Genomic DNA, 27,731 nt, shown 5'->3' with positions numbered 1-27,731 from the left:
CAGCAGCATTTATAAACAGAAGTCTTTTAGCAACTGTTGCTCCTTCCTCAGCTTTCAAACAATTCAAAGAGAGCATAATAGCATACAGCATCAAGATTCTCTGTGTATTTTCCATCTTTTCGTGGCTTTATTTCAACATCTATTTCTTTTATCTTTACTTTTAACTTTTGGCTTTTTGAGACAGGTTCTCTGTATATATCTTTGTCCTGGAATAACTCTGTAGACCAGGCTGTCGTTGAACTCACAGAGATTCCTCTGTCTCTGCCTCCCCAGTGCTGAAATCAAAGGTGTATGCTTCCACACATTGAACTCACAGAGATCTGTCTGTCTCTGCCCCCCAGGCATTGGGATTAAAGGTGTGTGCTACCACACCTTGAAGTCACAGAGGTCAACTACCTCTGCCCCTTAAAGTCTCTGAGTTCAATTTGCGTCTGCCTCTGAAGTGTTGGCATTAAAGGTGTGTCCCACCACACCCAACTACTCTCTTTCTTTCTTTACTTTAAGAACTTTAACTTTTAGCCTGCATGTACTTTTAACACACTGTAAACCATTTAGAGGTTTTCTTCCACTTTGAATCTTTTTTTTTTTTACAGTATATCTCTTTTTCTGACCACAGGAGTCTTCAATGTGTAGGACTAAAGCCGTAGTTTTGACAGTTATATCCAGCCCATTCGTTAGCTTTCCAGCTTCATGGCTGAGATACCAGCCAGAGCTGTGTTCACTGCCAAAACTCTATGGCGTTTCACGGTCCTTGTCAGCAAGCAAGCTGCAGCATTCTGCTCACAGACCACACTCAGTAGGACTGCCTGCCTGAAAGAGTCAGCGTTTGCCCTGGCATGACAGCCCAGAAAGTCAACTTTTTAAAACGGCACAGTTTTTCATCAACACCATTTAAGTATTTTGTGGCAGGACCTCTTAAAAGAGCTATAAAATTTTACAGCTAAAGCTGAGTCTGGAAGCCTCTCTTAGATGAAAGCATTTGCTTACCTCTTAACAAGAAGAGCAGACATGAGAAATTGCTGCTACCAAGAAAACATGCTTTACTCTATTCTTTCCCAAACTTTCTCAGGCTTTCTGTGGATGCAGTTATCCACATGGATTCCCCACAGATTCCATTCACTGTTATCTCTGCAGTCTGTGTTCTTTTATGCATTTGAAGATGAGTAAGATGTGAAAATACTTTCTTACATACATATACATTCATAAAGTTTCACTACACTTTGTGTTCTTTTATTATCATGAAGAGTACAGTGGTCTCCAAACGCCTAACCACATTGACTACCTTCATCGTAGTTCTCTCTACTCTGTGATCTTTTGAATATTTGAAGATGACTGTGTTTTGCAAACGCCTTACCAAAATGATTACAATCATAGGGTTTTTCTCTAGAATGTGTTTTTTATGCAATTGAAGACAACTGCAACTTGCAACGGCCTTATCACACTCATTACATTCGTAGGGTTTCCTTCTCTTCAGTATGTTTTCTTTTATGCAATTGAAGACTAGTTGAATATGCAATGGCCTTACCACATTGATTACATTCATAGGTTTTCTCTCCAGTATGTGTTCTTTTATGCTTTTGAAGATTACTGTGCTGGGCAAAGGCCTTACCACACTGATTACATTTATAGGGTTTCTCTCCAGTATGTGTTCTTTTATGCCTTTGAAGAACACTGTGCTGGGCAAAGGTCTTACCACAATGATTACATTCATAGGGTCTCTCTCCAGTATGTGTTCTTTTATGCTTTTGAAGATTACTGTGCTGGGCAAAGGTCTTACCACATTGATTACATTCATAGGGTTTCTCTCCAGTATGTGTTCTTTTATGCCTTTGAAGAACACTGTGATGTGCAAAGGCCTTACCACAATGATTACATTCATAGGGTTTCTCTCCAGTATGTGTTCTTTTGTGGCTTTTCAGATCACTGTAAGCTGGAAAGGCCTTACCACAATAATTACATTCATAGGGTTTCTCTCCAGTATGTGTTCTTTTATGGTTTAGAAGAGCACAGTTTTCAGCAAAGGCCTTACCACACTGATTACATTCATAGGGTTTCTCTCCAGTATGTGTTCTTTTATGCTTTCGAAGACTACTCTGCTGGACAAAGGCCCTACCACACTGATTACATTCAAAAGGTTTCTCTCCAGTATGAGTTCTTTTATGATTTTGAAGATTACTCTGAGTTGTAAATGCCTTACCACACTGATTACATTCATAGGGTTTCTCTCCAGTATGTGTTCTATTGTGCTTTAGAAGATCACTGTGAATTCCAAAGGCCTTACCACACTGATTACATTCATAGGGTTTCTCTCCAGTATGTATTCTTTCATGCTTTTGAAGATAACTGTGCTGGGCAAAGGCCTTACCACATTGATTACATTCATAGGGTTTCTCTCCAGTATGTGTTCTTTTATGATTTTGAAGAGCATAGTTTTCAGCAAAGGCCTTACGACACAGATTACATTCATAGGGTTTCATTCCACTATGTCTTCTTTTATGCTTTTGAAGATTACTCTGATTTGCAAAAGCCTTACCACATTGATTACATTCATAGGGTTTCTCTCCAGTATGTGTTCTATTGTGCATTAGAAGATCACTGTGAAATCCAAAGGCCTTACCACATTGATTACATTCATAGGGTTTCTCTCCAGTATGTATTCTTTCATGCTTTTGAAGATAACTGTGCTGGGCAAAGGCCTTACCACATTGATTACATTCATAGGGTTTCTCTCCAGTATGTGTTCTTTTATGATTTTGAAGAGCATAGTTTTCAGCAAAGGCCTTACGACACAGATTACATTCATAGGGTTTCATTCCACTATGTCTTCTTTTATGCTTTTGAAGATAACTCTGATTTGCAAAAGCCTTACCACATTGATTACATTCATAGGATTTCTCTCCAGTATGTGTTCTTTTCTGATTTTGAAGATTACTCTGATCTACAGAGGCCTTAACAAACTGATTATATTCATTGATTTTCTCTCCATTATGTATCATTTTATGTTTTTGAAGATCAGTTTGACATACATAGGCACACTGATTATATTTATAGGGTTTCTCTCCATTATGTATTCTTTTATGACTTTGATGAATTTCATAAAGAACAAACTCTTTGTCACATTGACTGAATTCATTGGGTATTTTTCCAGTGTGTTTTCTTTTAGGCACTTGAATATGAGTATGATAAGCAAAGGCTTTATCACACTGCTTACTTTTAGAGTGTTTTTGCCCAGTATGTGTTTTTTCATTCCATAGAAGGTGAGTCTCATAAGACAAGGCTTTAACACAGTCAGTATACACTGAAAGTTTCTTCTCACCATTTTGATTTCTTTTAATCCTGCAAGGATAATTGGCACACATAAAGCTTTATCACATTCAAGACACTGTTGAACCTTTTATCTCTAAGAATTAATTTTATAACTTGTTCTAATTCTAAAAGGAATTAGGTATTAAGATTTCATATTTCTGTTTAAAATCATGCTTGCTCTATAATTAGAGGGTCAGTTTGCATCTAGGAAAATAAGTATAATGATAAATTTCTTTGTTTCATGGTTTACATATTTTCATTTATAATAAAATTTCATATGATATTATTCACATCTTTGAAGACAACTGAATACACTCAGAGATTTACCAAGTTTACTGCATTCATAAATTTTACTATACTGTGAATCATATATATTTGCTAAGTGAACTAGGACATTTAGATGTATTTGCACAAACCTAAAACTCATGGGGCTTTTTTGTAAAGTTTATATATTAATAATGATGGTAGAAAACCACCAGTATTGTATACTTGAAACAAATTCAAGAAGCATACTCTACATGGGAACTACTTCTTATCTTATGTTTGTTCTAAGGAAAGGTATGTTAAATCTTTCCATATCCCTATGCTCATAAGCTTATATATACATAGGATAGGAAGAATAATTTACATACATAAAATTAGGGTATATGAATTTGTGAGGATTTAATAACCATCTATGCACTTAAAGCTGTGCTTATTTGCATTGCTGCTTTTATTTAAAAGTTCTAGGAAAAAGTGCAATCTCATCAGAGCAACATTGTTATCAATTTGCACATGAAAATTACCTTGCATGTCTTCTAGAACATTGCCAATGTTCTTCAGTGTTATGGTCTTCCCAAATGTATCCTAAAATACAGGGCCAGAATATGTCATATCATTTAACAATGTTCAACATTTAGCTTATTATCTTAAGTGCACCTAAGAACTATGGCTGCTTTATTCATCTCATTCTTCTTTCTAAATCAAATTGCAGAACAACATCCTTATCCAAGGAAAAGTTGTTTCCATATTCTGAAACATGAAGGAAATTCATTTTTACCTATAGAAATGAGGTTCCTGTAGGTCTCCAGCATTACTTCTTTATAGAGATTCTTCTGGGAAGGATTCAACAAATCCCACTCTTCCTGAGTGAAGTTGATATACACATCTTCATTGGTCACTGCCTTTAAAATATATCACAAATGTGTAAAATGGAAAGCATGACAGTGACAAAGTTGGAAAAGCGTACTTCTTTCAGAGTATAGACATATGATCCTGTGTTCCTAACTCTTATTCCATGACATAGACAGTCATTTTGAAGGAAATTGAAAAGCAGAATCAACTCTGTCTTTTCTCTACTTTTTATATGGGATACCACCTCATAACAGCAATGTCTATTGAGAGGAATAGACAACAAAAAAGAACAGCAATATATAGTATGCATGAGAAAATTGTATGAAGAGTTACAGACCACACAAAAAAGTAATATGGACACACTGGGTGTATTGTGTCTATAAGCACAACACTCAGAAAACAGAGGTGGGTATATTTGTCTCTTAGTTGAATGCCAGTCAAGCTTATGCAGTCAGGTCCAGGACAGGTGGAAGTACACATTAAGACAACATCTCCATTCAAAAATTAGTGAAACAAAGAAATGAGATAGAAAGAACTGAAAGACTTTTATTGAAGTTCTTACAAATAATTCTGCATTCACTCCAGTTCTGTATCCATCATCCAGATATCTGAAGTGCCTTAATTTAAACTGTAATTTCAATAACATTTTGTAGAAAGCAACTTCGTGTATAAAGCAGTTAAAATGGGCAGAAGAAAACACTAGAAATATAAATGTTGTTCATAAATAATTAACACAGGCCTGGAGAGAGCGCAGAGTAATTTAGAGTTCTTGCTGGTCTTGAATGTAGGTGGGCACATTTTCCAGTACTTAGATGGGGATCACAACTTTCCATTGTTCTTTGATCAGGAATTCTGAGATCTTTTGATCACCTTGAGGACCAGGTACCCATGTAATGAATATCCATGCAGACATATAAAATAGTCATATAGATTTAAAAAAATCAAACCAAGTGTAACAAGCCAGACAAAGTTCATGTACATGCAATTAACTGACTCAGAATGTACAGGGAGTATTAATGTCATAAATACATGACATCCTGGGAATCAGAGTGATACCCACTTTCAAATTCTAAATTTCAAGATATGCATGAAGCTCAGCACAGCAGTATATACCTGACATATAAAAACCTATATTCCAGGGCAATCACCATATAATATAAAAATGATGCCTCCCTTTACCTTCAGGAATTTGGAGCTGCAAAGTAAGGGGTAATTAGGCAAGCAGACAAAACAATTGCAATAGCAGGTTGCCAAACTTTTTCAAAGCAACTCCTTCTGCTATATCTCATTTTTTACCTATAGAATACAGGTAAGATATGGAATGTAGAGATTAAGCCTATAATGATAGCAAAAGCATTTCAGTATAAGTAGGAAATTGTCTAATTAATGACTAGCATAAAAGAGTAGATGTAAATGTCAGGAAATTAGTTGTGAGTTTTGAGACTTATTACATACAATGAGGAATTTCTTCTTCACAGGAAATTGAAAGAAAGCCACCAAGGAGAGAAACTTGTTCAAATACATGATCTTTTCTGGGAGGTTGTTCATTCAGTCAAGTGCATCATGAACCCAGTCATTATTGGTTCATGGTCAACAATGAAAGAAATGCATTTAGTCATTTCAAGGATAGACATTTAATGATCATCATCTACAATGGGTCCCTACACTGTCCAAATGTGTAATGTCTCCTCTGGCACTCAAGATGTTCTGTTGACAACAACATTGTATAAAACCTGAAAACATGTTACCTATTTCTAACATCAATGGCAGAAAATAACATTAACATTCCAAAAGAGAAAAATAAACACACAGTAAGGAAAGATAGGACCAAGACAAGACTGAAGCAGAGCAAGACAAATGTCACATCCTGTACCTCTCTGGTCAGATGTATGGGCTTCAATTTCAAATGACTTAAATGGCCCTATCCTTACAACTTCTCATGCATTTCTCTCTTTGGTACCTTCCACTCACTATAAGCTGCTAGGTCTCCAGGGAAGTTGTGTCATAACTTAGGAATCTTAACATCTTTGGGCTCAAAATGTAACCCAGTGTGTTGTGAAATAACATTTTTAAATGTGTTTTATTTATATATGCTGTGGAACATTTGTTTTAATGATGCAAAGAAGTGCTGCATTGGCTTAGCTCTGTGAAGTTGTGATGGTTTTCCTATTTAAAATATCTGGTTAGTCTAAAACATATTTAAATGACCAATAGCATGACAAGAAAGGATAGGCAGGGCTGCCAGGAAAAGAGAATAAATGGGGGTGGGGGAATCTGGGAGGAAAAAAGAAAGAAGAGGCAACAAAAGGAGAGAACAACAGGAATCTTTGATCCAGCTACACAGCTAGTGATGGAGTAAGAAATAAAGAGAGGAATAAAGATAAAGGCCAGGGGGAAATGTAGAGAGAACAATTAAGTTAGAAACAACATGCCTTGAAACAAGTCAAAGTCAAACATTTATTTAAAAAAGCCTCCATGTGTGAAATTTCATTGAGAATTTAGGTGGCAGGCCCTAAAGGAACAAGAGAAGAAAAGAAACAACCAACATCACCACACCCAGCTTCAGTCCTGACAGCTTCATTAAATGAACTCTCACTATCTCCTTATTGGGCTTCTTACTCTGTAAAATAAATATAGATGACTGCAAAAATGGAAACTGCAACCATACACTAAAAAGCCATGATCTTAAATTTTGATTCTTTCATGTTCCCAAAACCAACACATGATTGGTGATGCTGAGATGTTGGATTTCTTAATTGCAAAGAACACTAACGAGCTTGGACCACAGGTGCAGAAGGTTTTGAATGAAGTAGCTTCCGGAGACTATGAATCACGTTGCTCAACCTTCCCTGAATTGAAGGCTTATGTGTATGGAGTCTTACCCTTAGGGCACCTTGATAAGCTTCCACTGCACAGTAATGTCTTTTCTGTAATGATAAACTCTTTGAAACTTCTTGCCTGTTTTAACACAAAATGCCCTTTGAAACTACCTTTTCATTTTCATTTATTTCTGCCCTACTTGTTTCTTTTTACTGTACACCTAAATGACTCATCAGTCATAACTATTGAACAGCTTCAATATTCCATTTAAGACATCAGCCCATTACTTTATTTATAATTTGGCATTACTAAATTTCCAGAGCATAGGCAGAGTAAGAAAAATTTTAGAGCCAATATATCACAAAAACGTCTGGATGGTGGTGACACATGCTTTTAAGCCAAGCACTGGGGAGACAGAGGCAGGTGAATCCCTCTGAGTTTGTGACCAGACTGTTACACTGGGAAATCCTGTCTTGGAAAACAAAACTAAAAAAAATCAGACAAAGACCTCAGGCTTGATTTTTTTTAATCAAGTTTATTTTCAACTGAAATTCTATGATCTCAATACCCACTTTCTGCCATTACATTTTCATTTTCCTAGTCCTACAAGAAGAGTTAGTTATGTTCAGGTTTCTATTTTCTGTCACATAAAAATCTTGATATCTTCCACATTCTTGGAAAAGTCATCATTCCTATATTCTACCGACAAACAAAATCAACTATTGTGTTGTAATTGTTTGTGCTAACCAGCTTTTATGCTATTGTGATTAAATCCTCAAACTGAAAGCATCTCAGGCAATAAATGGAATTATTTCATTGATTGTGTCAAATCACACTCAATCATTTTGGAAAAAGAGTAGGAAAAACTGCAAGCTAACAGTTGAAGGCAAAAACCATTGGCAAAGACTGTTTACAGCCTTTCTCTCTTGCCTAGTCACTACCTTATGCTCAGAATGATCCAAATCACAGCACAGTTCCACCTTCTTTGGGGCTTCCTACATCAATCATCAATCAACACAATCTCTCACAGACACAGCAGTTTCTGGCTATTATGAACAGAGTCGTGCAAGTGTCCATGTGGTAGGATGGAATAGCATGCTTTATGAATATACACAAAGTGGTATACCTGGGTCTTGGGGTAGATTGACTCCCAATATTCTGAGGATTGCATATTGATTTCCAGAGTGGCTGGACAAGTTTGCATTGCAAGAGCAATGAGTCCCCTTGCTCCACAACTTTGGAGCATTAGCTGTCACTTGTTGAACTCATCCTTTCTGTCAAGTTTATGAGGAAATCTCCTAATGGCTAATGAGAGTGAACATATTTTTAAATGTGTCTCATCTTTTTTAAATTCCTCTACTGAGTATTCCATTTAGAGGTGTACTCCACCATATTTGAATTATTTGGTTGCTGTCTACTTCCAGGACTTTTTTTTACCCTGAGTGAAGCAACCCCGAAGCACATAAACCAATATGATATAGTCAGTTATAAGTTCATATTAGCAGTTAAGTAAAGTACAACCATAGGAATCACAGTTAGTCACAGTTCAAGCCATAGATGCAGAAAGATTAAGTAACAAAAATGACTCTGAGGGACATGCATGGATTTCTTTGGGAAGACGTAATAGAATAGATTTTGTGGGTGCACTGGAGGTAGGTGGGGATGGGAACAGGAAAGATCAGGTAAGCAAGGGACAGAGATAAAGAATATGAAGGAGAGATGAGAGGAAATAATGGAGCTTTTTGCAGGAGATGTGGGAAATGGGATGGAGTTTGGTGTAATGGGATGGTTGGGATGGAGGAAGGGTGGATATGGGAACAGGAATGTAGATATCTTAATTAAGGGAGCCATTTTAGCATTGGCAAGAGACTTGACTCTAGAGGGGTTCCTAGGTCCAAGGAGATGTCCCCAGCTTGTTTCTTGGGCAGCAAAGGAGAGAGTGGCTGAACTGGCCTTATGCTATAGCCACACTGATGAATATCTTGCATATCACCATAGAACCGTCATCTGGCAATGGATAGAGATAGAGACAGGGACCCATATTGTGGCACTGGACTGAATTCCCAAGGTTCATACAAGGAGCAGAAGGAGGGAGAACACGAGCAGGAAGTCAGGACCATGCTAGGTGTGTCCACCCACTGAGATGGTGGGACTGATCTAATGGGAGCTCACAAAAGCCAACTGGACTGGGAGTCATGGAGCATGTAATCAAACTGGACTCTCTGAATGTGGCTGACAATGAGGGCTGACTGAGAAGCCAAGGACAATGGCACTGAGTTTTGATTCCACTGCATGGACGGGCTTTGTGGGAGCCTAGTTTGTTTGGATGCTCACCTTCCTAGACCTGGATGGAGGGGGGAGGACCTTGAACTTCCCATAGGGCAGGGAACCCTGACTGCTCTTAGGACTGGAGAGGGGAGGAGCAATGGACAAGGGAAATGGTAGGATGGCCAGAAACCAGAACTTGATGGCTTCCAGAATTAGGGTAGAACTAAATACAAATAAATGAGAAAAAAGAAATGAAATGAATTGTATCTAAAATCATAGATTGATTCCTAGCACAAATGTCACCAGAGAGAATTCTTCCAGCAGCTGATGGTTGCACAGGCAGAGATCCCTACGTAAACATTACCTACAGTTCTTGGAATCCTGTGGAAAGAAGGGATAAAAAATGTAGGATCTGGAGGGGTTGAGGAACCCAGGAAAACCAACCTACAGAATCAACAAAACAAGTCTCATAGTGTCTCAGACAGAATGATGAGCCAGTCATGGAACATGAACAGGTCTGTATATGCCCTGTGCATGCATGTTTTGGTTGTTAGCTTGGGGTGTTTGTGTGATTACTAAATGCAGAACTCTGGGGCTGGAGAGATGGCTCAGCAATTAAGAGCCATGACTGCTCTTCCAGAGGTCCTGAGTTCAATTCCCAGCAACCATGTGACAGCTCACCACTGTCTGTAACTCCTGTTCCAGGGGATCTGGCAACTTTAGACAAGTACTCAGTACTCAGTTAAAGGGAGATCTGCAGTGAGCTTTCTCAGGAAGCAATTGTTGTAAATACACAGGAAAGTTAATGCTGGAGTTTATATACAAGATGAAAGAGATTAGCTATGCAGCATGAAAAAATAATTTAGTAACTGCCATGTAAGTGTAAAATAAGGAAAGACGTATCTTGAATGAGAAGTAACTTTTATATAAATGTAAAAAGTAACTATGGGACAAAAAACAGCCAAAAGCTCTTTGTACATTTATTTAGTTATATTTTAAAACTGAAAGGTTCTAAGGTATTGTGTCAGCAACTGTATAAATTTTGGAAATTTATTGAAAGAATTTCTCCTTGGTTTCTTGAACAGGGAACCTTCATTGTAGATATGAGGGGGTGTATTGGAGTTAAAATATAGCAATATTATGATGTACATGGTTCAAAGAACATTTCAGTAGATATTATCAGCCTCTCAACACTTATTCATGACAGCTTAGATCTTGGTCCTGAAAGACATAAATTGTACCCAAACTGAAGAAAAGGAAAACTAAGGTTCTGTTTCAGTGAAGGAACTGTTTAGTGCAAATGCTTCTGTAAAGTCATCTGATGATGTCACCCCAGATTATGATGATGAGGGAAAATTGAAAAGAGAGGTTCCTGATAATGAGGTGAAATCAAGAAAAGGGACTCCTAAATGTCCTGATTCAGATTTCCCACAGTATTTATGAATGTTGAAGAACAGTTGTATAAATGATCTAAGAGAGGTGAAATATAGTCAGAGACTAAGGGACTGATTAATCTGATAGACTCTTTAAATACAAAATCAGGAAGGAGTCCAAATTTCTTCCAGGCAAAAATAAAAACAACTCATGAAGGATCTCACAAAGGAGTTCATGGAGAAATTCAAGAAGGAGAACTTCCTCGCCTCCCCCAGAAAAGAGACAGATGTAGATTCTCCTGAGGATTATACTATTAAGAAAGAAAATTTCCTATAATCTCTATGGTCCAGAAGCCTGCAAATTCTAAACAGACTTCGACTATTAGCCCATTATACGGAAGTATTAAGAAAGAGCCAAGAAAGAAGTCACTCAAGGATCTAACTTATTTCCAGTTATAAAACATCAGGATGCTCAAGGAAATGTTCTGAGAGTTCACACACCTTTAGCCTTTACACAACTTAAAGTACTAAAAAATGCTGGTTCTCAATATAGGCCAAAACCTCTCATTTATTCAAGCAATTTTGTAGGCAATACCAGTTGAAGCTTTCTCTCCTGTGGATTGGAAAAAAATTGACTAAAGCTTGTTTGCCTGGAGGAGATTATGTATTGTGGAATCATACTTCCATGAGTATGTGAACTTAGAGCTAATATTAACAAAGCTCAAAACATGCCTGTCTGGGGCTGAAGAGAGCTCAGTGGTTGGCAGCACTGACTGCTCTTCCAGAGGACCCAGGTTCAATTCCCATCACCCACGGGGCAGCTCACAACGGTCTGAAGATCCAGTTGCAGATGATCTGACACCTTTACTCCAATGCACATAAAATAAAGTTAAATAAACCATAAATTTTTTTAAAAAAAATTCCTGTTAATTTTGACATGTGAGCAGAAGAAGGTGATTATAGAGATTTAGAATATCAGTTGAAATTTGATATGACAGTATATGCTCAACTTTATATTCTAGCAAAAAAAGGCCTGGTAAAAATTACCTGGCACTGGAAAGAATTGTCTAAAATAGAACTGAGACAAGATGAATTGTTTCAAGATTTTGTTTCTCAATTGATGACAACTGTAGGGAGACATTTACGAGATTCACAGACTGAACATTATTTAAAAACAGTATATATGGTATCTGAGAAATAAACTCGGAGCTGTTTGGTATTGGCCTTCAGTCCTCCTGGTCTAACCTATGTTTGTGTCTTCATTTCTCTTCATCTAAATTTTCCTCCCTCTCAGTGTCCCTTCCTAGGGAACCCCAACTGAATTCTGCTGGACAGACCATATGGGGTATTCCACCAAGTTTGAATAAAATTTACTACAGGTTCTGTATGATGTTACCCTGAGATAAGGAATTTTGTTGCATATACCTTCCATAAATTAAGAGATTAGCTGGAAACAGTCTTACACTGTAGGGCACATTGCTTGGTTTTCAATGCAGAGCAAGGGTCTTCCCTTTAATGGTGCTAAATCCTTGAAAATCCCTCTTTGTCATCACTGGACTGTCATCTGAAATTACCTAATGCTTTCTTTCCATTCCTTTTTTGTGTTTCTTTTCCACTGTAGACGTAAAGGAGTCAGAAGTAACAACTATTCAACAGAAATAATTTTTTTCTAAGATATCAGGCTATTACTTTTTAATTCTGCCTTAATAGCTTTCTTTGCACATGGAAATATTAAGAAATATTTGGGGCTAAAGGATCACAAAAATAATCTCTAGGAAAATTTTTATAAAGTCTTCTAAGCACCTGTACTTACTTACCAGACCAATATCACCTAATAGAGCCACAAGGAATGAGGCCGGGCTTGGGCTGGAGGGTCCAAAGCTAGATGAGGCTATAAAAGCTTATTGAAAGCAATCAGAATTTTTATATATTTAGCAGAATCAGAACTTAATGGCAATTCCTGGGCTCAATACAGTTATAGTTCCCCGGATGCCATGAAGATTGTAAGCTATCCAGGGAACACAAGTTCATTGTCTCACAGCAGTTGCCCTTTAAAGCTTTCAAGCTTCCTTGACTACTAAGGGATTGTAAAGAGAAACACAAATTAGCCTGAATGCCTCTGCCTGAGTGAGTACATCAATCTGTCTGGAACTGGAAGTCACACTGTGCCCCAGTAGCCATTGACTTAATCAAAAAACACTCAGATACAGATATCTCAGGAGCAATAGGACAGATCAACTCTTTGTTTCCTGTAGGGAATTTTGCCCACTAAAATCCTATGACCTTGACCTCCACTGCCTGCCAGCACTGTCAACATTCCAGGCTTTCAGGTCCTACAAGAACAGTCAGTTATGCTCTGTGTAGAGCTTTCCCTGACTTTTGTCATCCAAAGTCTCGATATCTTCAAAATTCGTCCAAAGTCCATATTTCCAAGTCCATTGCAGCAACAAAATCATTTTTGAGGTACCACTTTTTGTTCCTACTTTCATCTCTGTTGCTGTGATTATCTTAGCAAAGGAACTCTGGTAATGAATGGGTTTATTTGGTTGTTACCCCTAAGTCAGAGTCCACCATTGTGGGAGCTTAGGATGGAAACTCGAGATAATCACTGAAGGCAAAATATGCAGAACCATTGTTACTGGTTTTCTCTTGTTCTTTGTCACTGTCTTGTGCTTAGCTAGCTCTCTTAATCAGCCCAGGCCCACTTGCTTAGAGACATTGTCAACTCAGTGGAAGATCTTCCAACCTCAATCAACAATCAATACAATTTCTTTCAGCAGAGAGCAGACATTCTGATCTAAGGACATGCTTAATTGATGTTCCCTCAAGTGAACCTAGGTTTTGTCATGTGGACAGCTGAGGCAAATTAGCACACAGACACAATAATATCTGAGAAGGTTTTAGAGAACCAAGACAATGTATTAATCTTGCCAATGACTTCAGCAGTGTAGAACTTTAAGCTGAGTCCTCTCAGCCTCAGTTCCTTAGTGCTGTGCCCAATCCCTGGGAATCTAACAACTACACAGGCACATACTAAAATGTTGGGAACTTTCCATCATCTTCCTGAGTCCTTGTGAAGGTTTTCCAAATAGAACTCAGTTATTAAATAGGGGCAAGATAACCCTTAGGTGTTGACTCCATTCCTGCTGTCTTGACTCAGTCCCTGGGAAAGGGGCAAAGTAACCCTCAGATGCTCCCTCTTACCTCATCTGATCTGGCAACCACTCTCCAGCCAATTATTGGTAATAATCTTTTAAATAAGACATTCATAATAGTTAAAATTCAACCCCAGACACCCCCTTGTTTCTGTGTCTTTTTGCTTTACAAATAGCCTGTACCAGCTACTCAGGGTCTTTCTCATTTCTCAAATGATGAAAGAACCTGTCATGACAGAATTACTAAATTTCTCATGCTTTTACATCAACTGTGATGTGAGAGACGATCTCTTGGAGCAACTCTTCCTGGTGTTGGACTTCAAGGTCAACAGCAGCAAAAAATCAAACATGAAGAAAGCACCAAGTGAAAAGCACAGACATGCCAGAAAATGGAAGCTCTAAGATCAATAAGTGACAACTAAAACTGTTTATCCCAGAAACTATTTTAAAATGAATAATTAAGGATCAAATAGCATTAGCAATATTCTGAATACAAGTTCATGGAAGTGTATAGATTTAGATTGAATCTAAATCTGTATCACAATGAGAAAATAAAAAATATTTTAAAACAAATTTCAAAATAGATTTTTGAAGAATCAGGGTACATGTAAAGCAACTTCCTTTGCTCCAACTTTATAAGTCACAAGCGCTTTTGAAAACAAGGTTACTGCTATTTCTTGTGTATGTTTGTGTATAAGAGAGAATGTCCTGAATATGTATACAGGTGACATACAAAAAAGGAGGCTGTCAGATCTGCTGGATTGGGAATAGTAGAGATTTAGTAACCTCCCATCTTGAGTGTAATTATCTGAACTCAGGTCATCTACAAAAGGAATATGTGCTGAGCCACTTGTCAAGACATAAAATAATCTTTTCAATAGGTCAAGTCTATCTAAGATTGATAAAAACAAGAAAAATAAATCATAAATAAATAAAGAAGTAAAGAAGTAATCCTTAGGAAAATGCTGCATCAAAATTAAAATTTTGTGTCTGTTAAATTTTCACAATTACATGAATGGAATCAAATAACTTTTTCTGGCAATTTACAACAGGAAAGCTGAATGCAAAGCTACATTCACAGTGGAAACACAAAGAATGCTCAAGGGGATCATACCCACACTTTAGTAGCACAGATTCAAATACAAAGATAGCAGCAACTGGAACACACACATGTACCAGTAAATGGAAAGAGGCAGGCATCTAAGATTTAAAAAAAATTGAGTCTCTCCACAGTAACTATACCAATAAACAAAACTTAAGAAACTGATCACATAAGAGACTTTCTGGACAAAATTGGTGAAAGTCTACCATTTTAAAGAAAATGAATAATATAGTTAAATTACATCATACATTACAGAAAAACAGATTCATATAATAAGACTTCTTTACTTTCCACAAATACACATCAATCAAGAATGTGTACAAAATTTGTAAAAGAATAATAGGGTTGGAGAGAAACAAAGAACAAAAGCAGTGAAATATTCTGAAGTTTAAATCAAAAGACCAAAGAAAACTAGGTAAGAAAAAATGTGAACTTGACCAATGTTACTCAGCTGCCTTTGATAATATGTGAACAGAAATTAAATAATCACAAACTTTACAATTTATACAAAGTTTTTTTCAAAATGGTCCTTAAACTGTTATTTCTGATGCCCCAAGGTACTGATTTCTTCTAAAGAAAGAAGCCTCATGATACAGATGCTATCTTTCAAATGGAGGAGATTTCTTTCAATGGCTCTTCTGCCCATCATGCTTTCTTCTGGTTTCTGGGAAATGCAGCCCCACTGATGACCAATCCAAAACAACCAAAAAATAATTTAAAATTTGCTTCCTGCTACATGGAATATGGCTGGAGATGTGGATTGTGCCCTATCTACCTGTCTAACACAATGCACACCTGAGAAGTCTCTGCACATCAGAAATACCTTTGGTTTTCTGCAACTAAGCTTCACTGCATTACATCATTGTGGTTAGCAGCAACATCATGGTAAAAACTTTCTAAACATGCATTGCTGTGAGAAGTTTGATATCACCATTTTTCTACCAGTTACCAAACTTTTTAAAACCTTTATAACACAAACCTGAAATTAGAATTAGGTATTCAAAACTTCTGGAATCTAGACCTTCAGCTTTCTAATCTCTCACTTCCCACTGCACAACAAAAGCAGTGCCCATGTGGATACCCTGGAGAGTGACACTACCTGCATCATAGTCTCCATTTCCAGAGCATCTGCAGAGTCTCCCTTTACCCTGTAAATCTACATACAAGGAGGCTCAGAGAACAAAGGCCCCAGCTAACAGGAACCACATGGAAAAACATAACTACAGTTTGTCTCATGGTCCATCCAAGTCACAGCAGAAATGACAGTTCAACAGACCTGCTCTGAACTCCTTCTACTCAACATGGTATAGCTTGTGGTCTTCCTACTGCAGAGTCAGAAGAGAAACATGGAAAGAACCCACTAACCTGCCACTAGTACTCCTGATTGCCAACCCTTCCCAGAATCCCTACTTGGCTTAGGGTCATCCAGCTGGGCCTCAGCATATTAGCAGCTCCCCTCAAGATGATTAGAGATCAAATGAATCAGACTGCGCAGGTCATTCAGTGCTGCCCTCCCAGCCCAGCAGACAGTTCCCTAGTTCACTCTCTATTGTAGTACACATGATTCCACTCCCCTAGAGCACATCCTGTTCCTCATCCAAAGCACAGGCTCCTATGTGCACACATTCCAGTGTACACTCACTTCCCAGTGCAGCCATCCCATTGCCATAGAGATGGGAAATCCTGTAGACTAACACAAGTCACATTCATAAAGTAACTACTGTTACTGTATAACTGTTGTTACTCTGGAACTGTTGTTAAAGAAAAGCAAAGCAGGAATTAGAAAACAATTAGGGTCATGTTAGGGCTTGGAGGAAGTGAAGAGAATGTGAGTATGATACAGGTTTAATCACAAAAATCACTTTGAAAAGTTGAAACAGACTTTATTGTCATGTTCTCCAGAAACAAGGGATTTGTATTAGAGCCCATTAAAGATGTCTTATATAGTTTCTCTAAAGATGAACATATTAATCCAGAAAAATAACAGTTCTGTTTGGCAGGATCGATACATTTGACTCAGATCTTCTATTTTGGATGATCTACTATAAATATAACAATTACATTTAAAGATAAAGTCTGTAACTTCCCCAGATTCTTGATTGCTAGGGTCTGTGCATGGCCAACAATGGTCAATCAGGATAATCATACTGCATCCACAATAGACTGCTGATTCCATATAGGGAACCTCAACTAATGTTGAAGGAGAAAAGCTCTCACCCTCCACTTTCTCCCATTCTGCGCTGTGTCTCCACAGCTTCAAAGTTGGTCAATGAGCTCAATCCTTGCACAGGTCCCTCTTCTTCTTAGTCCCAAATAAAAGCCAGAAAGACCAGCAGACACTCATTAACTGTTCTATTTTTCTTTCTCATTGCTAGTCAAGGCCAAACCTGGAAGAAGCTACATGTTTCTTTTCCAAGCACTGGGCAATACAGACAGGCTTAGGTGTTCAAAATGATTCTCAGTTAAGTAGCAAGAGGCAAGGCTAAACTATAGGAGACACTGCTCTACACAGAAATCAACAGTCACCATCAGGAGAGAAATGAAATGAAACTAGTAATGACTTAGAAACATTGGAGAACAGAAACAAATAAAGAACAGCAATACACTTAAATTAAATATTTGAAAATGATTCCAATATGTGATTTCTAAAGTGCTAAAAAAAATACTAGATTTTAAGATTAAATGAAACTTTGCTCTATTGACTTTGAAAAAGAATAGGCCCTTAGCTAAGAGAGAGGACATCATAAATAAGAGATAGATTGGTGTTGTCCATATGCATATGTTGGCTGCGGAGATCTAAAACCTGACAAGTAGAGTTTCCAGTCAATGGCCTGTTTTCCAAATCTCTGAGCAGACTCAACGGTGTCAAGCAAGATCATTCATGTCTTCATAGGATTGTTTCCTAATTGCAAATTCAATATTCATTGGCTCACAATAACCTTCCCAAAGTGTTCACCCCTCCCTATCTGCTCTGTATTCATTAGCAGTGAATTAATTAAAATAAAACATATTTAGAAATTACAAAATCACTTCCCCTACTACAGTTGTGCCCTTTCTTTCATAATGGTGGCACCAACAGCTGATTGCCCATGTTGTGTCCCCTGCAGTGTACATGATAAACTATTCCTCCTATTCTGATCTGAAGACAGAAGGAATGCCCCATATGCAAATCCTTTTCCTGTGACTCCATTGGATAGTCAACGACATGACTCAAATGCATAATTTTAAAGCTGTGATGTTGTAACATCTTTTTATTTAAGAACTTTGAATCTATAATATGGAGGACAGCAAGGTCATTGCCTGGACAGCAACAGACCAAGGCCCTCTAAGTCAATATCACAGAAGTTGTCCCAGAAATAATTTTTCTAACAAGATGAAAATGCAACTGTTTTAAAACTGATATGCCTTTCCATTGAGAAACCACTTCACACATTTAGGAAATTAATAAAGAACAGTTGGTTTAATGATGGCATGAATCCATCTCTGGCTACTGCTCAAAGGGAAGCCAGCTAAGATAGATTTTGAGTTCCACATATGCCATTATTGGTAAATGTCCTTTAGGTTCAGGCTCCAGGTTACACTTTGAGGAATTAAAATAGCAACAGACAAATTGCCAGGCTAGACAATTAGGCAGATGGGAAAGTTACACATCAAAAATACTGTCAGAATGATTTCTGAAGTACAAGTGTGACCTGAAACAGCAGGGCATTTGTCACTGACAGTGTTCTGAGGTGAAAGTCACAGGGCATGAGAAAGGCAGGACAAGTAAAACGTAAAAAGAATAAAAAGGTAGGGTGAGGAGGTCTTGTAGAAGATGTGTCCTACGCTTTGTAAGCTTCTGAAGAAATATAGCCTTGTGCCAGGCAGTGCTGGCACACGCCTTCAATCCCAAGACTCAGGAGGCAGAGCCAAGTAATCTCTGTGAGTTTGAAGCATGACTGGTCTACAGAGTGAGTTTTCGAATAGTCAGGACAGTCTAGGATAGTCAATTCAGTCCTACAGAGAAACTGTTCAAAAAACGAAAACAAAAAAATAGAGAGAGAAGAAAAACATCCTGTATCTTTTATACTTCGGGGGGGGGCAGAAAAAAAGGGGAGAATTATCAGAAGTCAGTAGAAACAATCACACAAATTTAAGTGGAAGCTAGTCAAACAATTCTACACAAGGGAAACATAGGGAATCTCAAGACATTTACTAAGTGCATACTGGCCATGGGGTGACAACCATAGCTCTATATGGTGGGAAGATTTAGCCCATGACAATTACAGCTCTTTCAAAAATATTCCTGGTTTTAGAGACAGAGCTGTGTTTGGTTATCAATACATTGGTCCCTTAGGGAATGCTCCCAAGAATGTTCTTTCTCCCTGCCTGAGATCCTAAATGGAATCCTTGATTGATCAGGTCAGTTCATACCACAACCCTATTTTACTTTTCAAATATTTGTGAATTGATGTCATATTGCCCATCTGGCAAAACTATGCTTTTCTCAAAAAGAAAACAGGAACTTTAAGGCACACCAGGCCTTAAGGTTGTTTGTGACTCTATAATGCCTCCTTGAGCAGCTAGTTAGAGGCCTCTTTTGATATGCAGAAGAGGTAATTTTAAATCACTGATGGCTTCTTTGTAATGGTTTGGAGACTACTATCTGCAAAATACTGGTGAACGATGCATACCCAAGCATCCCAATCTCTACCAGTACTGATTAGCTTACACTTAAATTTTGGCTGTTTTAGACACAACTGTCCCTCAGTGAAATTCTACTTTGTGAGACTTATCTATTTCCTAAGCATTGGTAAATCCTCTATAAATCACCAATTTTTCTCTTCCACATTACAGCATGGCAGTGGAGTGCTACCCAAAACATGAGAAGCCTTTGATAACCTTCACAAATTTAAAATTAATGATGACTATATGTGAAGGTTAGCTGAAAAGTACTGAGTATCAGGAAGATACTAGAGAAACTAGGTCTCTCTGAGTTTGGCAACTTGTTTCCATGTATCAAGCATGCATAAATTGACTAGAAAGATGTTTATACACACAGCTCCCTACTCCCAACTCTCTAAGCAAATGAATCCCACAGAGGTGAGTTATTCAGAGGTCTGCCCACAGGTCCACAAGGACCTGCATGGGACTTCACGACACAGAGAATATTGTGGCAGGTTCCCACCCAGATCCTGGGAGAATGCACCACACTGTCTCCCACACCTTACCCTCTGCTCTTTCCCATTTGGAGCCTGCATTCCCTCGCTCACCATATTGTTGTTTCCCAGGTCGCCAAAGCTCTCAGTTCCTCATCTGAATAGCAGCAAATGCACCACAGCACAGGAAACTGCTGGATCCAGCTCCTGTGGAAAACCAATCATGAAGGTGAGTCACAGGAAGAGCCCTGCACCACTACTGACTGACAGGTAAACAGGAGGAACTGATTGGTTACTGAGCCCTGAGTGGCAAGAACACCTCCCAAAGGACTATAGTATGCTTAAAGAGACAGCACAAGGGTTTCTGTCCATTCTTCTCTGCCCCCTTCAAAGGTCTTTTCTAGATCTGCCAAGATAAGCTTTTCAATAGCACTTGCACCTGTCTCCAGTCGCAGACACTGTCACAATCCTGCACTCCATAGGAACTTTGCATTTTTCCTCAGAACAGAGCATGGCTAGCTAGCTTGTACAGTACACTATGCTAGGTGGGTGCAGTGATTTCCTGTCCTACATGGAGAAGGCAGCCCAGACTATTAACGACTAAAATAGTTTTAGTATCACAAAAGGAAATGTTTGATGTGTGATTTCATGCTGAGGTCAAATGAACAGAAGGTACATTTTACCAGGTTGTCACAGGGATTTCAGAGAACCGTGAGAAAGAAGCAGGAACCAGATCTCAAAAAAGATCTTTCACTCATTAGAAGGCTGGTGAAGCCTCCATGGCTGTTTGAGTTTTATTCCTGAAATTCAGAGCAAATTCTAGACAATTGAAAAACAATCAAGAGAGTAGTGTTCGTGGAAAATTGAATATGTAGAGAATAATGGAGCTAGAAGAATGCCTTTATGATCACTGCTGTTAGCCAGCACATTCCTCCATGGACTGGTACATAAAAATATGCAGCTGCATTATTCAAGATTCTCTACATAAACAGGACAGGTAGAATGAATCTCACCATTTTAGTAGAAAGTGGGCTTATTTGAAAGTCTCACAAGTTGTGGTCAATGTAGTCTTAAAAATAGCTGCCCTTCAATGGAAACTGGAAGAATCCAGTAGATTGCTTCACAGTCTTTGATCTAAGATCAGGTGAAGAACCCAGTAGTTGTTCAGTTCATGAGGCTCAATGTCTCAGCTGGTTTTCAGTATACACCAAAATTCCAAAGAAGTCCACTCTAATGCTGGTAATCTAATGAACTTGATCGCCAGAGCTGGATACCAGAGCAAAAAGAGAGTGTCTTTCTTTAATATCCTTCTAAATGTCAGTTGCTACCAGTAGGTGAGATCTAGGTTAAAAGTGGATCATAGTCTTTGCTTTGTTTTGTTTTGTTTGTTTGCTTTTTCTGTTTTTGTTTTGTTTTCTTTGGTCTTTTTAAGACAAATTTGTCTGTGTAGTCCTTAAACTCATACTGTAGGCCAGACTGGTTTCAAGCTCAGAAAATCCCACTGCCTCAGCCTCCTGAGTGATGGTGTTAAAGGTGTGTACTGCCACCAAGCAGCTAAAAGTGGAGCTTCTGGGAGGTGATGGTGCATGCCTTTAATCCCAGCAGCTGGGTAAAGAGGCAGGCAGATCTCTTTGAGTTCAAGGGCAACCGACTCTAGGAGAGCTAGTTCCAAAACAGGTTCCAAAGCTACAGTGAAACCTTGCCTCAAAAAAAAGTAAAACAAAAAACAAAAAAAGCAAATGTGGAGCTTATCACCTCAGATGATCCAAATGAATGAACAGTTTACCTTTTCAAAACCTTTAATGAAGTAAAATCCCTCTCAGGTATAATCAATTCTTTGTGTACTCAATAATCCCAGAAGTAGTCAGTTTGACTACCAAGAATAGCCATCTCATGAGCCAAGACAGAGAAATGAGAAAATTTTTGTCCCTGCAGGAGGCATAGAAAACAGTCATTTTCCTAACAAAGGAAGCATGGAGATTTTACAAAGGGAGTCTAAACATATACATGTAATATTCTCCGTCTTCTTAAGCATTCTCAGTTAACAAATCTAATTCTGAACATGATCACAATGTAAAAGCAGAGACATTTAGGGACATTCTAACCTCAGACATGCAGGAACATATATCAAGTATAATAATGATGTAAAGAAATGCCTCTGGCATGTTCATATTTTACAATAATGTCTTAGTTGATAATTCAATAAATGACAATGTGAAAAGTTAATTGTCAACCTTGATTTTTGATCTAAAAGGTAACTGTACCAACATAATAATTTTTACATATACAAAAGATAGAGAGCACAAACCAGAAAACTTCAAGATAAAGTCACCTAATAGCACTGTATACTGTACTCATGAATGAATAGTTATGATGATCTCTATTATCCTCAGAACAAGGCTGCTTTTACTCTGATGAAGCTGTTTAGGTTGAAGGACATGGCTGCTTTCATGCAACACAAGAAAGACAGAAAGATCACTGTGGGTTTTAAAGCCTGTACTAATAGTCTACACATAAACACAGAGAGAGAGAGACAGAGTGAGAGTGAGAGTGAGAGAGAGAGAGAGAGAGAGAGAGAGAGAGAGAGAGGAGACAGAAGCAAACTGAATGGCATACAAGAAATGAATCACTGGAAAACTGGAAAATAAGGACAACATAGTATTCACAGTGGCAAAGACAGGGGTTAGGAAGGCAGGAGTTCAACAATATGGACTTGCATTCACAATGGTTGATCAGACTAAAGCTGCTGCTGATTGCCAGATGACCAAGCAGTAGAGACCAACATTGAGCCCCAGACAAGACATTATTTCTGCAGTGACCAGCCATCAACCTAATGGGAGGTTGATTACTCTGTACACCTTCCTCGATGAAAAGGACAAATTTTTGACTTAGGTTTGTATCCCACCTGGCCCCACAGCTGTTCAGTCAAAAAGAAGCACAAAAAGCCGTGCAGATTTAAAATGCTGGCTTTCTGAGACATCCTGCCAGGACAAACTCTGACTCTTGCAGGCAGGCAGTCCAACTGAGTGTGGTCTGTGATCAGAATACTGCAGCTTGCTTGCTGGCAAGGACCTTGAAACACTGTAGAGTTGTGAGGATAAAAATGGCTCTGCCACGAGGCTGGAAAGCTAAGGAATGGGCTGGATCTAGCCAACAAAGCCATGGCCTTCATCCTCTCCTTAAAGACTCATGTAGTCAGAAAAAGAGAGCTATACAGTAAAGAGAGATTAAAAGAAGGAAAAAAAACCTCTAAATGGTTTACAGTGTGTTAAAAATATATGCAGGATAAAAGTTAAAGTTAAAAGTTAAAGTTCTCAAAGTAAAAAAAGAGAGTAGTTGGGTGTGGTAGTACACACCTTTAATCCCAATGCCTGAGAGGCAGAGGTAGATTGACCTCTGTGACTTCAAGGGGCAGTGGTAGATTGTCCTCTGTGACTTCAAGGTGTGGTAGCACACACCTTTAATCCCAATGCTTGGGAGGCAGAGCAGATAGGTCTCTGTGAGTTCAAGCTGTGGTAGCATAAACCTTTGAGTCCAGCAGTGGGGAGACAGAGACAGAGGAATCTCTGTGAGTTCAAGGACAGCCTGGTCTACAGAGTTATTCCAGGACAAAGATATTATGGAGAACCTGTCTCAAAAACCCAAAAGTTAAAAGTAAAAATAAAAGAAATAGAGGTTGAAATAAAGCCTCATAAAGATGGAAAATACACGGAGAATCTTGATACTGTATGCTATTATGCTCTCTTTGAATTGTTTGAAAGCTGAGGAAGGAGCAACAGTTGCTAAAAGACTTTTGTTTATAAATGCTGATGAACTAATTCAAGATAGATATTTTGCAAATACCTGGACTTCAAATTTTGGATCTAAGGTTATGATGATTTGGAAAAGTTCTTCTTTTGTTTTCACAGAGGATGAGACCCTGTGGATTGCTTCTATCCCAATGTGGTATGATAGACCACGCCCTCCTGAAAGGTTGCCCTGAACACCTTCAGAAAATTACTTCACTCAACTGCCAACTGAGATAAACCTGGCAGACAGGTTTTACAGTGAAAGACCTGATTAGCAGCACTCCATACAGCAGGAAGAAGTTTGGAGAGAAATAACTACATCCATATTCCCAGATATTGTCTCTAAATGTTCTTTTACATTTAAAGGGGGATATGATATATATATATATGAACAATTTTCATTGATATGGATTTTAAGGGCAATTTTGTTATATGTATACGTATTTCTGATCTTGGTTAAGGTATTGTGATTGTGTAGTGCATTTAAGAATGTAATGTATAATTAGGAAATATAGGTTGATAGATAATTATCTATACTAGTAAAACTTGTAGTCATGTTAGTTAGACTTTCTAGATATATAGAGATATATTTCAATTGAATAGGCATTTTTCATATCTTTCCAAGACTACAGAATATGGCATTTATTGTTTTAATGACTTAGGGCTTTTCATGACAATAAGACACATCTGCTCCTGGCAGCACCAGCTACTTAAAGAGAAAGATGGGCATTGAAGAGGCTCTTTATGGAGTTTGATAGCTATTTGGGCAAGAAACTGCTCTTGCCTGGATTGATGTGTATACTGGACATAAAGAACCCACAGAGAGAGGACAGCTGAACATGCCTAAAGGTGAGATGGCCTTTTGGGGTTGCTGATTCATGAAAGAGACTGTGAGACATTCTGTGGGATACAAAAGAAAGTGACTGAACTGTCTTTGAAATTTCCTGCTTCATGGAAAAGTCTGCTGAATACTATGGGCCTGTAGGACGAAGATGGATGCCCCAATGATGCAAAAAAAATTTGGGTGACTGTCCAGACAGCGAGATGTCTATGTCATTTTTAGAGTTTGGAAGTTGCTTACTTCTTGTTTACTTACATAGTATTATATCCTTCTGGAGTCTTTGATGGACTTGCAGAATGGTTAGTTATAGTTACAGTTTTCGTTAGCTATGATGAAAGATAAACTAGATATAAATATTGTAACTGTAATTCTTGCTTGATAACTGTTTTGTTATATGTAATTTTACTATGTTAAAGTTAAAGACTTTTTGTTTAAACAGAAAAGGGGGAAATGATGTAGGTGGGTCATCTCTATTTGTTACTTTCATTGGTTAATAAAAAAAACTGCCTTGGCTTTTGATAGGACAGCAGCTTATATGGGTGGAGCAGACAGAACAGAATGATTGGAAGAAGGGAAGTGAGCCTGACAATGAAGCTCCACCCCAAGATGGATGTAGGTTAGAATATTCCCACTGATGCAACACACTTTAAAAGAAATGGGTTAATCAAGATGTGAGAATTAGCCACTAAGAGAGTAGAGCTAATGGGCCAGGCAGTGTTTAAAAGAAGACAGTTTCTGTGTAATTATTTCAGGGGTAAACTAGCCGGGATTCAGGCGAGAATGCTGCCTACTTCTCCTTCTACAGTCATTAACTGCTCTATTTTTCTTTCTCACTCACTATTCAAGGTCAAACCTGGAAGGAGTTACAGGACGGTTGTCCCATCATTGGACAGAAGAGGTAAAATTAGGTGTTCAAAATAGTTTTCATTTCCATTGAATGAGCAAGCTTTAACTATAGGAGACATTGCTCTACATAGGAATCAATAACCAAGATAACTCAAGAGAAATGAAATGAAAATATTAATGACTTAGAAACATGACAGAACAGAACCAAATTGAGATAAGAGTAGCAAATCACTTAAGAAAGTGTTTGAAAATGATGCCAAAAAGTGATTTTTTAAAGTGATGATAAAAATGCACTTTTAAAAAAGATTGATTTATATATTATGCATATAGTTTTCTGCCTGCATGTATGCTTGCAGGCCAGAAGAGGGCACCAGATCTCTTTTTATGTGATTGTAAGCTACCATGTGGTTGCTGGAAAATAAACTTAGGACCTCTGAAAGAGTAGCCAGTGTTCTAACCACTGAACCATCTCTCCAGCCCAACTAATGCACTTCTGAAATTAAATACAGCATTTCTATATTGACTTTGAAAAAAGAGTAGACCCTTACCCAAAAGAGAGGATGTTAGTAATAAGAGATAGGTGGATGTTGCCCATATATTTATGTTGGCTGCTGAGATCTGATCCTGACAAATAGAGTTACAGTCAGTGATCTGTTTCTCAAATCTCTGAGCTGACATAACTGTGTCAAGCAAGATAAACCATATCTGCATAGGATAGTTGCATTATTGCAAATTCAGTGTCTTCTGGCTCAAGATAACCTTACCCATCTGTACAACCACAAAATCTGTTCTGTGTTTATTCACATGACATTAATTAAAACATGTAGGTAACATGCAAAATCACTCCCACTACCACAATCAGGCAATATTTTATAATGGTGGCTCCAACAACTGATTGCAAAATCTGTTTCACCTGAGGAGTACACAATAATTTATTCCTTCTACTGTGGTTTGAAGACAGAAAGAATACTCCATATGCAAATCCTTTTCCTGTGACTGCATTGAATAGTCAATTACATGACTCAAATATATAATTTTAAAACTGTGAGGTGGTATAATCATTTAGAAATTTTGAAGGCAAAATATAGAGGACACTCAAGATAATTGCACTGAAACCTAACAGACAGGGATGAAGGCCACTTGAGTCTACCTGGGAGAAGTTGTCTCAGAAACAACTTTTCTAACAGGAGGGAAATACAACTGCTCTAGAATTAATATGCTTTTCCATTGAGAAATCACTTCACACATTTAGAAGATTAATACAGAAAAATCTCTTTAATGATGATATGCATTAATCTCTGGGTAATGCTCAAAGAGGAGACATCTTAGACAGATTTTGTATTCCATGTATGCTATTATCTTTAAGTGTCCTTTAGGCTCATGATCCAGATTATATTTTGAACAATTGGAATAGAAACAGGCAAATTGCCAGTCTGGACATTTAGGTAGATGGGAGAGTTACACAGCAAAGATATTCCTAGAATATTTTCTTAAGTACATCAGTGAGCTGAAAACAGCATGCCATTCTTTACTGACAGGGTTTTAAGGTGAAGATAATAATGGATGAGAAAGACAGGACAAATAAAAGTTTAAAAGGATAGGGTGGGGAAGTATGGCAGAAGATACATCCCACCCCTAGTAGGCATCTTAAGACAAATAGCATCTTATTTAGCGTTGGTGGCTCACATATTTAATCTCAAGACTCAGGGTGAAGAACCATGTGGTTGTCAGTGAGTTCAAGGACAGCCTGGTGTAAGGCCCTGTCCTCCTTGTTCCTTGAGGCCAAAACACAGGATGCAAGTAATGTTTACGCTAGCTTCTACTACAGTCTGGTACATTAGCCTGAGGGGTCTATTTTACTTTAAAATGGTAATTTCTCAACCTGCCTAAAAGAAGCTCAAGGCACCAAGGCCCATCTAACCTGTCTGACATTGTCTTGAACCCTCGACCACCTGCCTGGGGAGAAGCTTCCACAGATGCC

At 38.1% G+C, this 27,731-nt stretch overlaps 1 protein-coding gene across 1 annotated transcript in view; it reads right to left on the bottom strand.

Moving 5' to 3' along the window:
* Positions 1 to 1,389: 1,389 nt before the first annotated feature.
* Positions 1,390 to 27,731, bottom strand: part of LOC148117643 (uncharacterized) — a 43,116-nt gene continuing 16,774 nt past the window's right edge. The window contains exons 5-8 of the mRNA XM_087902357.1: positions 4,346 to 4,469; positions 4,092 to 4,152; positions 3,027 to 3,336; positions 1,390 to 2,360 (exon numbers count right to left, since the gene is read on the bottom strand). Of these exons, the coding sequence (XP_087758483.1) occupies positions 1,446 to 2,360; positions 3,027 to 3,336; positions 4,092 to 4,152; positions 4,346 to 4,469 (1,410 nt within the window). The 3' untranslated portion in view covers positions 1,390 to 1,445. The remainder of the gene's footprint in view (positions 2,361 to 3,026; positions 3,337 to 4,091; positions 4,153 to 4,345; positions 4,470 to 27,731) is intronic.

This window comes from Myodes glareolus, chromosome 27 (assembly GCF_982192425.1).
Source record: "Myodes glareolus chromosome 27, mMyoGla1.1, whole genome shotgun sequence".
Taxonomy (NCBI): domain Eukaryota; kingdom Metazoa; phylum Chordata; class Mammalia; order Rodentia; family Cricetidae; genus Myodes; species Myodes glareolus.
This window is presented reverse-complemented; position numbering and strand designations above follow the sequence as displayed.